At 38.6% G+C, this 17,977-nt stretch overlaps 1 protein-coding gene across 1 annotated transcript in view; it reads left to right on the top strand.

The window, feature by feature from the left end:
- DNAH8 (dynein axonemal heavy chain 8) overlaps positions 1-17,977 on the top strand; it is a 338,863-nt gene that overhangs the window by 299,587 nt on the left and 21,299 nt on the right. Inside the window, exon 88 of the mRNA XM_064360442.1 lies at positions 16,346-16,502. Coding sequence (XP_064216512.1) covers positions 16,346-16,502 — 157 coding nt within the window. The remainder of the gene's footprint in view (positions 1-16,345; positions 16,503-17,977) is intronic.

Here is a 17,977-nt window from a genome sequence, read left to right as displayed (position 1 = left end):
GTTATGCTATCAATTGATATATAGTTGTGTTTATTTGTTTCTGTTTGTATTACATTTAAGGGTTTCCTCCCCATATTTGCTATAGTTTTGAGTAATGTAAAATATGAACATGGTTCCAAAGTTACACCTCAATAGCAAGTTGTTCTTCGAGAAGTCTCAGACCCTTTCAACCCATTTCCCCCTTCTTTTATGGGTAGCCAAGTACAGTTTCTGGTTTATTGTCCTTGTGTTTATTTTTGCATGTACATACATATATACATATTCTTATTACTCTTTCTTTCTTATACAAGGTTGCCATATTATATCTATTATATTTGTCTTGCTTTTTTCACTTAACAATGTATCCTGTAAATCACTTCACATCCGGTCATAGATATGTCTTCCTCATTATTTTCTGCAGCTGCATGCCGCTTGTGCAACCATTTGCCTCTGGATGGGCATTTAGGTTGCTTCTAATATTTTGCTATGTCAAATAATTCTTCAGTTAATAACTTTATGCTTTTGGACTCTCATATTATTAGACATGTATTTTCAGGGTTAATTGTTATGGGTGAGATTGCTGGATCAAGATTTAGTGAATATTGCCAAATTCCCTTATATAGGGTTATACTGTTTTGTACTTTTACTTGCAGTTTGTGAGAGTGCCTGTTTCTTCAGAATTTCATCAACAGAGCACTGATGAGGCATTTGAATATTCACCAATATGACAGTGACAAATGTTATCTCAGCATAGTTTTAGGTCACTTCTCTTGAGTGAAATTTAGAAAATTTTCATATACTTAAGAGGTATTTATATGTAGTGTGTCCATTCCTTTCCAATAGGGTTTTTATTCTTTTTATTTAATTTTAGGACTCATTTATACGTTAGGGATAGCAACCCTTTGTTTGCGATGTGCATTACAAATATGTTTCTCAGTTTATTTAGCTTTGCTTGTGATTTTCCCCCTATTGATCAGGTAGAAGTGTTATTGTTGTTTTATTTTTATGCAGTCAAATCTATGCCTACATAAATTCTTTTCTTGCTGTTGTTACATCTGGAATTTTAGTAATAGTAAGAAAGCTTTTTCTCACATAAGGGTATAAAGGAATTATCTACATTTTATTTTAGTGCTTGTGTAGTTTCTTTTTTACGTTTAGTTCTTTTACCCTTTAGGAATTTATTGTGGTATAAATAGGGATGAAATTATTTTTCCAAGTAGCAATCCAGTTATCCTATCACCAGTGATTTTATTACTATTATTATTTTGAGATGGAGTCATCTTCTGTTGCCCAGGCTGGAGTGCTGTGGCATGATCTGAGCTCACTGCAACCTCCAGCTCCTGGATTCAAGTGATTCTCCTGCCTCAGCCTCCTGAGCAGCTGGGATTACAGGCACACATCACCATGCCCAGCTAATTTTTGTATTTTTAGTAGTGACAGGGTTTCACCATGTTGGCCAGGCTGCTCTTGAACTCTTGACCTCAGGTGATCTACCAGCCTTGACCTCCTGCTTCCTTTAACATAGAATTTCCTTCATAGGTACTTGGTCCATTTCTGGGCTTTCTATTCTATTTTCCTTTCTACTTTGTAGCAATCTGTTTTAGATTGAGCTCTGTCTGGTAGTTTTATAGTCTCCCCTCATTGCTCTTTTTTTTCTAAGCTTGTCCTAGCTATTGTTGCATGTGTATTTTTCTATTGTTGTCGGAAATTGGTGTTGAATTTTGTTGAATACCTTTCAACATTTATGGAAATAATCACATGATTTTCCCCAAACACCTAAAAAGTTGGTGAATTATATTAATAGATTTCCTAACTCAAATTTTCTACAGATAATCTGAGATTAATACCACTTGGTTCTGATGTATTATTCCTCTCTTAATATAGTGATAGACTCTATTAATGGTTCATTGGGGAATTTTGCATTGATATTCATAAATAAGGGTGGCCTAGAGTTTTTTGTGGCATCTTTATCAAGTTTAATTACTAATCAATGTTATATTTGCTTTGTAAAAATTTGGAAGTTTTGCCAGGCATGGTGGCTTATGCCTGTAATCCCAGCACTTTGGGAGGCCGAAGTGGGCAGATTACCTGAGGTCAGGAGTTCGAGAACAGCCTGGCCAACATAGTGAAACCCCCGTCTTGACAAAAAAAGATAATAATAATAAAAAAAATTAGCCAGCATGGTGGTGTGCACCTGTAGTCCCAGCTACTCCAGAGACTGAGGCACCAGAATTGCTTGAACCCAGGAGGCGGAGGTTGCAGTGAGATGAGACTGCTCCATTGCACTCCAGCGTGGGTGACAGAGTGAGACTCCATCTTGGAAACAAAACAAAACAAAAAATTGGAATTTTTTCTAAGCTCTGGAACAATTTATATAATACTGGATACTTTAAAGTTTGGTAGAATTCTCCCATGAAACCGTCTGGGCTCAGTGCTAGCTCTTTGATATCTTTCATATTTCTCTGTCACCACTGCAGTCAATATTTTGTCAGTTGTGTTCTCCTAGGAATTTGTTTCATCTAGGTTTTCATATTTATTTTCACAAAGGCATGTAAAATAGTCTTCAATCTGCTCTAATGAGCTGGACTCAGTACAATGTGGTAAAGAGTAAAATCACTTTTTCCTTACCCTATACTGAGTCCAACATATTCAATAAAATTGTTATAGAAGGATGGATGTAACTCTAGCTCTGTAGACCTTGGTCTGAAATCTGATGACAGCTTGAAGCCACTCCGGTGCCTCTCCAAAAGAAATGTACTAGCCTTCTTAATATAATCTATCAGGGCAGCTCCGTTCAACTGCTTCACTATGGTGTTGCCAACACATCCCAGAGGAACCACTGAGAAACAGTGGTTATACTGTTATATGATGATTATACTTACTTAATACTAAGAAGGAACTTAGTATTGACACAGATGAACACCACACCAGAGCCAGGGGCTCCTCTTCAAAGGGTTTTCCTGCTGTCAGGCTCAGCAGGTTCTCAGTCATCAGTGGCAAAATCACATTGTGACAGAGTAACAAAATATGTTACAAAATGCAAATGGCTGCAAAGCATGACTTTAATAGCATCAGCCTTCAGTGTACGGTCCAGATTGCAGTGTGATCTAGTATCTCTCATGCTTTAAAGAGCCTCCCCTTCCCATGCCTATAAATCTATGGCCTATATTCTACTCACATTTTAACTTCTTTAATAGTCATTTCCACCTTCACTCCTGAGTAGAGCTCATCTGTGCCAATGGCCTTTAAAACATCAGTATGCCAGCTGGGCGCAGTGGCTCATGCCTGTAATCCCAGCACTTTGGGAGGCTGAGGTGGGCAGATCACCTAAAAATTAGCGGGGCATGGTGGTGCATGGCTATAATCCCAGCTACTTGGAAGGTTGAGACAGGAGAATCGCTTGAACCTGGGAGGCAGAAGTGGTGAGCTGAGATTGTGTCATTGCACTCTAGCCTGGGCAACAAGAGCGAAACTCCATCTCAAAAAAACGAAAATCAGCATGCCACATATATGTTGTCTAGACCTTTCCTCTGTGCTCCACAGTCATTTATACAATTTCTATTTCACATCTACTAGCATGTCTTTCAGACAGCTTGACCTTTAAAAGCCCCAAGCTGAATCCCTTATTCCCTCTGCTTCTCCTCCATCTCAATGGCTTCCCCCAGCGCTTAGAATAAAAGATAAGCTCTCTGCCATCACTGACAAGGCTTATCTCTCCACCTCATGTAAAGCACCTGTGGTGGTGACTAATCAACACCTAGGTACCCTGTGGGTAAGTCCAGGTGTGTGAGGATGCAGGCCTAGAATAGAGATGATCATGGTGGGGAGCGAAGCTGCAGGACAGGTCTCAAGTGGGGACTGATAGGACTTAGTGAATGCAGAGCAATGGCTGAGAACCTTCTCCTGTAGCTGTTATCTGTTTCTTGCTGTGAACTGGTGGCTTAGAGAGGGCACAGAAAGCCTTCTGTGTTTTCTCAAGTATCTCTTTACAGCTCTGTCCAGATGCCCACATGGCATCTCTGGCATGCATGCTGTGGGATGCCATAAGCGAGTGTCTCCCAAAATAGTGCCAGGATCTTGCAATCTTTCACCACACTAGTGAGGTCAAGTAGAAAGCCCTGGACCCTTGCCTACAATGGGGGATTATATCCACTAGAGGCAACTGGCAGACTTGTAAGACCTGTGATCCTCCTCTGATTGCTCTTCATCCTCAACTTCCCATATGGTTTGGCCTTGGGTCTCTCCCACCTACCCCTGCTCCCCTTTCCCCAGTATGTCTTAGCCCATTTCTGGTTCCTGCTCAGGCAGTCGGCTCTGTTCTGCAACTTTGTGTTTGGTAATTTTCTTGGTCTCTGAGTAAGCCTTGTCCTAGGTTTGATTATTCTTTCCTCTGGCTCTGAAATATCTGGTGGATGGAATCCTGGCAAGTGAGCTTGCCTTCTTGGAGGGCTTCGCTATGCCCCTTGCTGTTCCCCCACCAGCCACCAGGAAGCAGTAAGCCGTAACAGATGCAGCATCCCAGCTGAAACCCACCCAGCTCCAGCAAGATGTAACTTTCCAACCTCTTGAGTGAAATGAAAGAAGTAGTCAAAGATGCCCCTGACATTGCTTGTCTGGGAGCTGAGGTAGTGGAGGAGTTGGGAACAGGAGTATGTTAGAGGAGAAGTTACAGAGCCATGTTGGGGGTGTGTTGAGCTGGGAAAGAACATGGGATGTATCTGAATGGGGTGAGAAATATGGACCGGAGCCCAGGTGAAAGATTTGAATGCCTGTGTGCAGAGATAACAGCCTCAGCCATGAGAGAGGACTCTCTAAGATATGCTGGCTAAGTGTGTGAATGTCCCTAGCCAGAGGAATCATTACTTTATCTGACCATCCATGCTGTTCAACAGTATTCTTGATTCTTCTTTCTTTTTTTTTACTTAAGTCAGTCTCACTCTGTTGCCCAGGCTGGAGTGCAGTGGTGCGATCTTGGCTCACTGCAACTTCCACCTCCCAGGCTCAAGTGTTTCTCCTGCCTCAGCCTCCTGAGTAGCTATTACAGGCACATGCCATCGTGCCTGGCTAATTTTTGTATTTTTAGGAGAGTCAGAGTTTCGCCATGTTGGCCAGGCTAGTCCTCAAGTGATCCACCCGCCTCGGCTTCCCAAAGTGCTGGGATTACGGACGTGAGCCACTATGCCTGGCCATCGAGGATAGGCTATAATTGGGCCATGATGGAGAACTCAATGCCCCCTGTTTATTGGAATCTTCACTCTGAAGTTAGCATCCATGATTTTAGAGAAGAGGGAAATTTGGGAATAGGGAACCACAAGTCTCTCTCCTCAGTCCTTGCTTAAGAATGTAGAATCTCTGAAGTGGAGGGGGAAATCAAGGTGAATAAATGCTTTAAAATGAGTAAAATCTCTCCCAAGAGTTTAGATATCATAGTGATAGGAACCATGAAAACACACAGTTTATGCACATTTTATAATGTAGATTTATAAGGTACCAAAGACTCTGCAAATTAACTCTCTCAATGTCAAAAGGATTGCTTACTTTCACTCTTTTTCTCGTCAGTGGTTATACATGTTTCTTTACCTTCTGAAATTTATCAAATGCCTTATTACAACTTTTATATTCATTTCTATGCAGTACAAACTGACATATATCTTTTGAGTATTTGCTGACACTTTTGAGATTTAGATTTTTTAAAAAATGTATGCTCATTGATATTTCATGTGCAAAGATGTATGTAAATCCCGGCTGATTTGGATATTACAGTGCACTAATATCTCATTAGGTAGTTGTTTATTTCATAGACAGCTCTGTTTTTCAGTTGTTTCACATTTCTATTATCTATGACTCTGACTTCCCACAACCACCAAGCTACAAGGGCAATCTGAGCTTCTTCCCATATTTACTCTAAAGAGAAATTTTCTTCAAGAAATAACTTAGAACCAAACCTCAAGGATTCTTACAGTTCTTGTTCTTCATCTCAGAACATTTATGAGGACTGTTCTCCTGAAAGCCCTTGGGCTTTTGTGGCATATAGAGAGATTTGCAATTCTCTGTTATAGCTAGCTAGCTAGGCTTCTGCCTTTCATATCTTTGCAAACGTAAAATCACATTGTGGAAAAAGAAATGTGAGTTGTTGAGTTCTGGAATACCAGGGAATGACATTCTGTGCATAATAAAATGTGTGTTGGGGAGAGCTTGGCTAGCTCTTATTCATAGTGGATCAGCTTTCCAGAGCTGCTTCCCAGCATCTATGTTTTGAGGCCTGTGTTCAGATCATCTCACAAAAAATTTAATCACCCACCATGAAAGTTATTTATTAGGTGGGATCTAGCAGCAGCAGCAGCAGCATCTCCATCAGCCTCTCCTTGGAGCACCAGTGAACTTAGCTGGAGTCAGCAGAGAGCAAAATGGTCATCTCTGCAGTGCACTGTTGGCACCTAGCTCCTGGTGCTGAGCATGCTTCCACAGAGGGCTAAAGCTGAAGGTGACCGAGAGAACACCCAAGAATTCGGATATGGGGGCTTTCTATTTTTTGTTTGTAGCTAGAACAGGTAGGAAGAATGAACTCTGCTTTTCTTAGCATGAAAGAAATTTACTGTGGTTTTCCTGTCTTTAATCATTAAAGATCTGCACTGATAAAATAACATTAGAAGAATAGCTTTACTTCACTCTCAAATTATATCTTTCTGATTTTCCTGTGTTTTGAGGACCATGTATATATGGCACAAAAGGCATTTGCAATCCATTCCTGAATTTTGAAGTAGCATGCAATCCCAGTTTTTAAGTCATATAAAGTATAAGAAAAATGCCAATAACTCTGAGGGGGAAATCCTATGAAAATAACCTATGAAAACAAAAGTTATCAATTTTCAACGACTCAAGGAGATTGTCAAGGACTCAAGGAGACAGATAGATGGATAGATAGATAGATATTTCTAATATCTATAGATACATTTATTATATTATTATGTTATATAATAAATATGTAGTAACTAGAAATGAATACTTCTAATTCATTATTAGAAGTGAATACAAAAGTTGTAACTAGACATTTATATATACTTTTATAAATGTGTATATAAATACCTTATAAAATAGTAAATAAAATATTATTTTATTATTATTTTATTTCCTGGAAAGGTGCCAGGAAATAAAATAATAATAACAATATACTACATTTTTACTATAAGAAGGAATAAATTTTCATGCCCTTTAAATATTGACGAATTGCTGTCTTTTGGTTTAATAAAATGAAAGCCAATTGGCCTAAATTCAACAAACAAACATTGACTGAGAACCTGCTGTCTGGCCAACACAGGGATACAAAGATGAGTAAGAGACAGTCCTTGCTCTTGGAGCACATCATCTATTGGGGAAGATGATGAATGGCAAATGCTGACGACATACAATATGGCAAACTCTAAAATTAGGGTATGTATGCGTTGCGATGATAACACAGGTTAAGGGGCAATAAATTCCAACTTAGAAATCAAACAAAGCTAGTGAGAGAGGCTCCATTTAAGTTGTGCCTTAAAGCAGGGGTCCACAACCCTGGGCCACAAACCAGTACCAGTCCATGGCCTGTTTGAAACTGGGCCACACAGCAGGAGGTGAGTGGCAGGTGAGTGAGCACTACCACCTGAGCTCTGCCTCCTGTCAAATCAGTGGCAACATTAGATTCTCACAGGAGCAAGAACCCTATTGTGAGCTGTGCATGTGAGGGATCTAGGTTGCACGCTCCTTATGAGAATCTAATGCCTGATGATCTGTCACTGTCTCCCATCACCCCCAGATGGGACCATCTAGTTGCAGGAAAATGAGCTCAGGGCTGCCACAGATTTTACATGCTGGTGAGTTGTATAATTATTTCATTATATATTACAATGTAATAATAATAGAAATAAAGTGTACAATAAAAGTAATGCACTTGAATCATCCCAAAACCTTCCCGCTCCCTCCCCTCCAGTCCATGGAAAAATGTCTTCAGCAAAACCAGTCCCTGGTGCCAAAAAGGTTGGGGGCCACTGTCTTAAAGGATGTGCAGGAGTTTCTCAGATTGGAGATGAGGTGGGCAGGAAGTGAGTGCAGGACCTGGTCAAGAAGGACAGAATGCAAGTAAGAGGAACATAACGAGCAGTAAGACTGAGACTGGGGTGCACACACCGAAGAACAATGCAAGGAAGTGAATGCAAACGTGAAAGTGTGTGGGGTGTTCTAGGAACCAGGTCCAGTATGCCTAAAGCACGACGGAGGCAGGGTGCTTAAAGAGAGGAGGGGCCGATGCAGAGTACGGCTTTTGAAGGTTTTGCTGAAAGAGTTTGGGACAATTTTTTAAATTGGAATACGGTTATTTAATCATTTATTTAAATCTACCTAGCACACTCTACCTTCTACATGGCAATTTCTGCTTGCATGAGGTGGTGGGAATGGTAATTTTGCATACAGAAGTTCAAACCTTTTCCTGCCATCAAGTGATTCAGGCTGAAGTTGGAATAAAGCTAAACAAGCATGTCATCATATTCAGAATGACAAGTACAACAATAAAAGCAAGCACTGAGAGCTATGTGCACACATAGGGAAAATGTCTAGGGAAGGCTGTCTAGAGGTGAAAACATCTAAGCTGAGCTTAATATTAATAACTTGTTAGGAATGAGCTATAACAGATGAATAAATGGGAGTGGAGCATTCTAGGCAGTGGAGGTAGCTTGGGAATAGTCAAAGAAGTACGAGGGGAGTCATGGAATGTTTGATTAGCTTCATGTAGCTCACAGCATAGGGTAGAGTGTGGAAAGAAAGAAGCAAGAGCAGAAGCTGGAGATAGAAAAAGACTTAGTGATGAAAGGGTTTGTATGCCACATGAAGAACTTCACATTTCATCCTGAAGGTTATGGGGAATCTTTGCATAAATTTAATAATCACTTTTTGAAATGTCAAAACTTACCTTGGAACAGTGGATGGAGGCAGGAGGATGTGTTAAGAAGGGATGGTAGTGCCGCACAGAGAGGATGATCAGGAAGTTAGGGGCAGAATGGAAGGCAGGGGGGATGACAGTGATGAAGGCTGCTGAAAATGTTTTGGAATGAGGGCTTGGAAACGAAGAAGGTCTGGGGAGTCAGAATAAGGAGGAAGCCATCTCTGGGGGTTCTCTGTTGGACAACTGGGCAGACATTGATGTCACTCAAGTAGATGGGGCAAGGAACAGTCCAGGTGAGGGATAAGGGAGAGCTAAAATAATTAATTAGGTTTGGGATTTGTTTGATACAGGAAACAAAGAGCTCTGGGGCTCCAGGGAAATGTGGATGCAGAGTTCACGATGAAGTCGGAGGTTTAATGTTACCCAGGCTTACCTGGTATTTCATGGCTCTCTGTAAGATGTCAGCCATAGTGACACCTCTGTCTTTCCTAACATAGCAATTCATCCACATATTCTATCTGTAGTGTACCTAATGCTAGAGAGAACTCATGGGGTAATATGAATCACATACAGATTTAAATTTCTGAAAATGTATATAGCAACATGTGGATCCTTGACTTTTGTTAATTTCATTTTGTTGTCTCATCAGCTATTTTCATTGAACTTTCAGACTTATTTGTATTTTTCTTATACAGTACTTTATATGACTTTTTAAAATTGGGATTGTGCCATATTTCAAAATTTAGGAATGGTTTGCAAATGCCTTTTATGTCATTTTACTAGAATATTGTGTTCTGTCTTCTTGTATTCAACTGCATGCATGTTTCCACTTTTAAAATAAATGTCTTTTGGGATATCCAAATCCCCAACATCTGAATAGAGGTTGTTCACAAAAATAATAAAATAATTTTAAATTATGTCTAAAATATACTATACAGTCAATTTTCATTCTTTAAAAATAAGCTTTTACTTTATTGATCCTTACTGGGAAATTCATGTATTTAAAGGTAATAAGGAGTTAATACCCTAACTCTGGATGGAGTTACAAACACTTACTAGACCCTCATATCACTGTATCTGACTGGAAGTTCAGTATGTGAAGCTTGACACCTTATGCATTTATCCCGGCATGACTTTTGGAAAGAATGCTGGTGTTCAGGTATGCATGTTTGGGTCCAGATATGATATTCTAGCTGCTAATCAAATAAAAATGCTGAAGACAGAGCATCTCCTTCATTCTTCAGCTTTATTCCTAAATGAATCCAATGGCTGCCATATAGGATTCCCTGTAGTCTCCACAAGCACAGCTTTTTCATAAACAAAGAAGCCTGGATAACTTTCCCAGCGGCTTCTTAGGATTCTGCCAATTCATGTGGTAAGTTCCACAAAAGGCTGCGGAACTCACACCAGGGAAGGAGGAGAGAGAAGGGTGTACTTCTCTCTTTCCATGTGCTGCAGAGAAAAGGCAGAAGAGGGCGCTTTCTGGTGGGGCATAAAAGAGTAAGTTGTAAGATGTGTCTCAGTGAACCTGAGACATTTGTCTCTGATTTATGTCTGTTAACTTATTGACAACTGTGATGGGCTTTGCCTATGGGGGTTTATTTTTCTCTGTTTTTCAAAATGAAAATGATTTTTCCTATCTTTATTCTAAAAGTCCTACATTCTTATTGAGAAACATAAACAATACAGAAAAATAAAAAGCAAAAAGAAACTTATTACAGAAAGAGTTTATCATATAAAAATCCTACTGCAAAATATTTTTTCTGTGCCTATAAGCACAATCTTAACAACAAAATTAGATAATACCATAACTGGGTTTGGTGCCATGTTATTTTATTCTATAATCCCCCAATGACACCTCACGTTATCAATGAATATACAGCTACATCACCATTTTTATTGGCTATATAGACTTTTATAGAGCTTTACTAGGATTTGTTATTACAAACACTGTTATAAAGTCATATACATACATCTTTGTACACTTGTTTGATTATTGCTTCTAAAACAGCTTTGTTAAACATTGAATAAATACAAAAGAATATGTATAATGTACATAAAATGTAAAGGATAAATAGAAAATGTTCACTTTTTTGTGCCAATCTTTCTATGTTTTGCTTTTTCCTCTTCCTTTTTGGCCTTTTACTAGATAAGACTTTCTTCATTTCATTTTTTTTTCTCTTCTGCTAGTTTGGAATTTATGTACTTTGTTTCTATTCTTTTATTAGTTACCCTAGAAATCTTAACATCAGTTCTTATTTAGGCTTAAAATTAATATATTTATGCTGGGCATGGTGGCATGTACTTGTAGTCCCAGCTCCTTGGGAGGCTGAAGTAGAATTGCTTGACTAGGCGTGTAAGTCCAGCCTAGGCAACATAGCGAGAACCCGTCTCTTTAAAATAAATAAATAATAAATATAATGAATATGTTTACTTTCCTTTATCTTAGATAACTTTATCTTTAGTCACTCTCCTTCTGACATTTTAGCATTTTAATTTTCTCTTTTATAATCTCATAATTGGATATATAATTATTGTTTTATACTATAATGCTTAGACTTACCTATGCATTGACCCATTCTTTTCTATACTTCAAACCTTCCAGTAAAATAACTTTCCTCCTTTCTAAAGTATATCCTTTAGAATTTCCCCCATGAGGGGGACATTCTTTTATTGAAGATAAACTCTTTTATTCTTGTATGAAAATACCTTATTTTGCCCTCCTTTTTTAAAAAACAGCTTTTAGAAGATATAATCTGCCTATCTTAAATTGTCTCATTTTAAGTGGAAAATAAATGATTTCTAGTAAGTTTACCACTGCAATATAATGTTAGAACATTTCCATCACTCTAAAAAGAAATGTTGGGCTCATTTGTGCCCAACTGTCATCCCCAGCCTCAGGCAACTGCTACTCTACTTTCTGTCTCTGTAAATTTGCCTTTTCTGGAGATTTTGCATAAGTAGAATTATACACTATGTGGTCTTTTATGTCTGGATTCTTTCACTTAACATAATGTTTTGGAAGTTCATCCATGTTGTAGCATATATTAATACTTCCTCGGTTTTTATTGCCAAATAGTTTTCCAGTGCATAAATATACCACATTTTGTTTATGTGTTCACCAGTTGATGAATAGTTGGGTGTGTTCTACTTTGGGGCTATTAATAACAATACTGCTGTGAACATTCATGTGCGAGGCTTTGTGTGGACATGTCTTTTCATTTCTCTTGTGTTGATAACTAGGAATGTGGTTATTGGGTCATTGGGTCATAATCTCTTCTTAACATTTTAAGAAAGTGCAAAACTGCTTTCCAAAGTGACTGCACCAGTCTGGGAGCAGCAGTTCATGCCTGTAATCCCAGCACTTTGGGAGGCCAAGGTGGGTGAATTGCCTGAGCTTAGGAGTTCAAGACCAGCCTGGGAAAAATGGTGAAAACCCCTCTACTAAAATACAAAAAATTAGCTGTTTGTGGTAGTGCCCACCTTTGGTCCCCATTACTTAGGACACTGAGGCATGAGAATTGCCTGAACTGGGGAGATGGAGGTTATAGTGAGCACTATTGCACTACAGAATAAGACTCTGTCTCAAAAACAAAACAAAACAATCCCTCTGGCAATTACAAAGGTTCAAGTTTCTCCACATCCTTGCCAATATTTGTTATTGTCTATCTTTTGATCTTAATCATTCTTTGTAAGTGTGAAGTGATATTACATTGTGGTTTTAATTTGCTTTTTCCTAATAAATAATGAGACTGAACATCTTTTCATGTGCTTATTGACCATCTGTATTACTTCTTTGGTTAAATGTTTATTTAAATATTTTTTCTTGTCTTCATTTTTGAAAGAGAGTTTTGTTTGGCACATAATTATAGGTATATAGTTATTTTATCCTAACACATAGAAGACATTATGACATTTTCGTGTGGATTTCACTGCTGCTGTTGAGGAAGTGACTACCAGTGTAATTGTTATTTCTTTCCAGATAATCTATTCTTTCTCTCTCGCTGCTTTTAAGATGTTCTTTTTGTTTTTGGTATTCTACAGTTTTACTGTGATGCATCTACATGTAGATTTCTATTTTTTGTTTGTTTATTTGTCCTATTTTTGACTCATTGATTTTGCTGAACTTGAGAATTCAAGTCTTTCATCAATTCCTAGTCATTATTTCATCACTTATTTTTCTCTTTTTTATTCTCCATCTTTCTGAAACTTTGCTAAGATGTATATTAGAGCCTCTCACCTTAGACTACATGTCTCTTAATCTGTCTTTCATATTTTCCATTTATTTATCCTCTGCATTGTTCTATATAAAGTCTTCAGATCTATTTTCCAGTTTTCCTCTTCTCTCTTTGGCTGTATCTAATCTTTTGTTCAACCCATCATAAGCTGTTATGGTAGGCAGCATCATGGATCCCAAAGATGTCCACATCCTAATCCAAAGAACCTCTGAATATGTGACATTATGTGGCAAAAAGGACTTTCTTTATAGGTGTAATTTAGGTTAAGGACCTTGAAATAGGGGTGTAATCCTAGACTATCCATGGAGTCCCAACATAATAACAAGACCCCTAAAAGTGGGAGAGGGAAGCAGAAGAACGGGTGAGAAGATGAAATGGAAGCAGGAGGAGGAAAGAGTCCAAGTGTGAGAGGGGTTTGGCTTGCCATTACTGGCTTTGGAAATATAGAAAGTGAGCCACAAGCCAAGAAGTGCAGGTGGCCTCTAGAAGCTGGGAAGGGCCTTCAGCTGACAGCCAGCAAGGAATCGGGTACCTCAGCCCTGCAACCTCAAGGAAGTTAATTCTGCCAACAACCCAAATGAGCAAGGAAATGGATCTTCTACATCCTACGGAAAGGAAGCCAACCTTGCTGATGTGTTGATTTTAGCCCAGTGAGACCTGTGTCATATTTAGCACCTACAGAACTGTAAAATAATAAATTTGTCTTGTTTTAAGCTGATGATTTTGTGGCAATTTGTTACAGCAGCAATACACAGTATAGGTTTTACATTTTAGTTATGTTTTATTTCTAGAAGTTCTTTTTGGCTCCTTTTCAAATATGCTATTCATGTTTATAGTTTCCTCTTTAATATTTATATTTTCAGTCCCCTTTTAAAACTCTTCAATATCACAAATACAGTACTTTGTGATACGCATCTGAAAAGTCACTAAGATCTCTACAGGTCTGATTCTGCTTTCTGTTGTTTCTTCTGGCTTTTTCTCACAGTGTCTCGTTTCCTTATAACGTTTTTAACTTTTGACTTTGAACTTATGTCTATTGGAAATTAACTGTTGGCTTATTTGAGACCTGAGTCAAAGGTATATGGTTCCAGGAAAGAGTTGCATTTGGTTCCATCAGGTGCCACCTAAGACTTCTTGGGACCATCTTAAAATAAATTATTGGGTTGAGCATTTCCAAATTGCACAAGTAATATGAATAAATGTTAACTAATGTCACAAACATGGTGAATTAAGAATTTTCAGAAAAGATTTTCTCCCCACCTAGTGCCAAACTAGGTAGAACAAGTTACCTATCTTCTTCTTCTGACAGGTGGAGGTTACTTTCTAGTTTACCCTTATACTGAGGTTGTAGCACTGTGGGGTCTCAGATTTATGTAGGAATTTTCTATTATACTTTCCACCTCAGGTATGAGGGCTTCTCCCCTGTCTCATTGTACTATCTAAACAGAAACTCAAAAACACCAGAGTTAGTTATTACCCCAGGGTAAAATCTGGCTTTATCTCTCTGGCTTCCAGCATTCACTCTGTATTTTACTTGACTCTGAGGATTTTTTTTATTGCCTTCCAGTTCAGCAATGTTTTTAAAAGGATGTTTTTCATATCTGCTCCAGAATTTTTAGTTGTTTCAGAAGGGTGGTTCACAGTAACATTTGCACCATACTGTCAGAAATGGAAATGTCAAATGTCTCATTCTTTTTACGGATGAATTCTTAGGTATAGAATTGCTACATTAAAAGGTATGCAAGTATGAAATTCAGGTATATATTTCCATATTACAATGGCTTGTTTTCTGTTCAAGAAAAAAGAACAGAAAAACAAGTCACTAATCTCAAGTATTTTCTGAATCCCTTTTAGATTTGCCTCTCACATCTACAAAAGGAACTATGAATGTGGTTGACATCTAGACAAGAGACAAAATTAGCAAAAAAAAATAATAATAACCCTCCAAAATAAAATTATGTGAAGTTTATAGATGGCAAATTAGGAGTTCAGAAAAGGCTGAAAATTTTAAATCTGACTATGTCACACCTGGTTAGGGAAATATTCAGTAGCTGCCCATCGCCTTTAGGGTGGTATTCAGAATCCTGCAAATTCCCATATAACTTTTCACGGTCTGGCCCCTGCCTCTTTTCCATCCTCATCACTCCTCCTAACTCACTGGCTCCAATCTCACTGGCCTTATCTCTGTTCCTCAAATACACTGAAATCCTTTTCACCCCTACCCTTACTTCTTATCTGAATGTCCTTTTCTGCCTCCCAACCGACCCTACTTTCTGGCTGACCTGTTCATCCTTCTGGTCTCAGCTTACATGTGACTTTTAAACTTTCACTGATCTTCTAGTGTAAATTTCCTCCAACACACACACACACACACTCCACCCCCGCTCCCATACACACACATGCATTCCTACCCAAATGTCCAGATAACTGGTCAACCCAGGATCTCAGGGACAGAGACTAAGTCATGCATCTCAGAGTATCTGGTCAACCTGAAAGCAAGCTAGACAGTGAGAATGAGAGAATCAAAACGCTATGAAAGCATCCTGTTATTTCCCTCCACTAGAAAACAGAACAATATCTCTTCCCTGCCATATTCTAGAACTTAGTTCAGTGCCAGGAACATAGTAAATCTTTATTGAATAAATGGATTTAAAGATGCATGGCTGCATTTGAACAAGTGGAGCTGATGCATGCCAGTAGATTTCCCTGGAAATCATAAAACTAGTAGAAAAATGAGAAAACAAAACAAAAAAGACCAAAAACTTTTAATAGTTGATAACACCATGAGGAAATCTGAGTGGTCCTCTTTGAACCAACAAACTGTCCTATAATGATAGACTCTCATGACCAGTCTATAGCAGGGAAGAATGAAAGGAGATGTGCTCATTGTTCAGCATGAGGTGGTTAGGTTAGCTACAACCAAGATGGTGAAGCACTGATTTGGATAGCCAGGGATGTTTTGAGATCTCTTTCCTTGAAGATGGAGAGTGTTTCATTTCACTGATGTTCTTGATGTCCTATTAGGAGGCAGCAGAATGGATCTCTAGTTTTTTTCATTCCTCTAGGTTAATGGTAGTTAACTTTTCTTCTCCCCCTTTTTTTCGTTTTTGTAACTTGCTTTGATTTAAGTGATTCTATCAGTTCATTTTAGCTTTGACAATTATCTCGTATGTATTTCCCTGTTACATTCTGAACAGTTCACTCATTTTGCTAGGTATCAGAGTAACACTGCTTCTGCTGTTCTTGAAACAATTACCAACATTCAACCCAAAGAGAGTGGAGGTGGTGTGGGAGAAACCCGGGAAGCCATTGTTTATAGATTATCTGAAGATATGCTGAGTAAACTGCCTCCTGATTATGTTCCTCATGAGGTAAGCCTTGCTGCTTTCCCACTGGTGTGCAGGGTTATTTGTACATTTAAACAATAAGTCTGATTACCATGAAAAGCAAGAATCTACCTGTTAGTGACTATGTGGTAGATTACCTGTGTGATAAATTTTAACTATATTACCAACCTCTGCATCTCTCATTGTTCACGTAACCTAGTTTTCTCTCAAAACTTAAAAACATCAGAAGAAAACATTTTCCATGATGTGTTTTTGTTGCATTCTTTTAAAAATTCCTTCACAAGTTAATTCCTCCTCAATCAAAGTTTTCCCAGTGACCCAGTTATGTATCAATTTCTACAATGCCTTAAGCTGTGCTAAAAAAACAACTAAAAAAATCTTTATGGCCAAAAAGCAATGGTGTTGGTGATTTGGTATTCTTTGCGATGTTCCAAGTGTTTTAACTGTAGGTAGATGACCCACCCGTTTACTCCATTGATTTTTAATCACTTCTGAAACTCATTGAATAGGGTATAACATTATAACTATTGGAGATATTATTATTCATATAAGCACCCCATTACCAATCTGAAGCTTTCTAAGAACCACACTTATTGCTTCATTAGAATGGGGTCGCATGGGACAGTAGCTGTGTTTTCGAGCACTCCTTACAAGCCAGGTCCTGTCCTGAGTGCTCCATACACATTATGACACTCAGTGCCCAGGACAGCACCAGCAGAAACCAAGCTAAGTGTCAGAGCAAGAATTTGAACACATAGTGATCTGACTCTAGAACCTGCAGTCTTAACTAGTTTTAGCATGCAACGAGTGTCCCAACAATAAAAAGTGTTTTGTTGCCTCTTAAAATAATTCTTGTTTCCATTGTACAGATAGGTACCAAGACCTTTGGTAAATATATTGAAATCAATAGCTTCATGTAGGGTTAGTTATAGTAAGGGAAGAATTTTTTTTTTTTTCAGACAGAGTCTTGCTCTGTCACCCAGGCTGGAGGGCAGTGGTGTGATCTTGGCTCACTGCAACCTCTGCCTCCCAGGTTCAAGTGATTTTCCTGCCTCAGCCTCCTAAGAAGCTGGGATTACAGGTGCATACCACCACACCCAGCTAATTTTTTTTATTTTTAGTAGAGATGGGGTTTCACCACATTGGCCAGGTTGGTCTCGAACTCTTGACCTCGTGATCCTGCTGCCTTGGCCTCCCAAAGTGCTGGGATTACAGGTGTGAGCCACTGCGCCCAGGCAAGAAAATTATTTTTAAATGGATAAATATTGTAAGTATATACTTTCGATATTTTTATTGATGTGATTTAAAAAAAAAACAAGGCAGCATACTTGCCTCCAAAGATTTTTAATACTGGCATGTGAAAGTGAGATAAAACTTACTCTGTGTGACTATACCACAGGGCTACTGTTGCCAGGGGAAAGGTTTAAGACCTTGTGATAATTCAAGCTGTCCAGTCTTGGTTGGGGCCACTTCACCAACATGACCTCTGTCTTGGCAAT

The sequence above is a fragment of the Aotus nancymaae genome, unplaced genomic scaffold (assembly GCF_030222135.1).
Source record: "Aotus nancymaae isolate 86718 unplaced genomic scaffold, 86718_ANA_hifiasm-v0.15.2.pri h1tg000040l, whole genome shotgun sequence".
In the NCBI taxonomy this organism is placed as follows: Eukaryota; Metazoa; Chordata; class Mammalia; order Primates; family Aotidae; genus Aotus; species Aotus nancymaae.
This window is presented reverse-complemented; position numbering and strand designations above follow the sequence as displayed.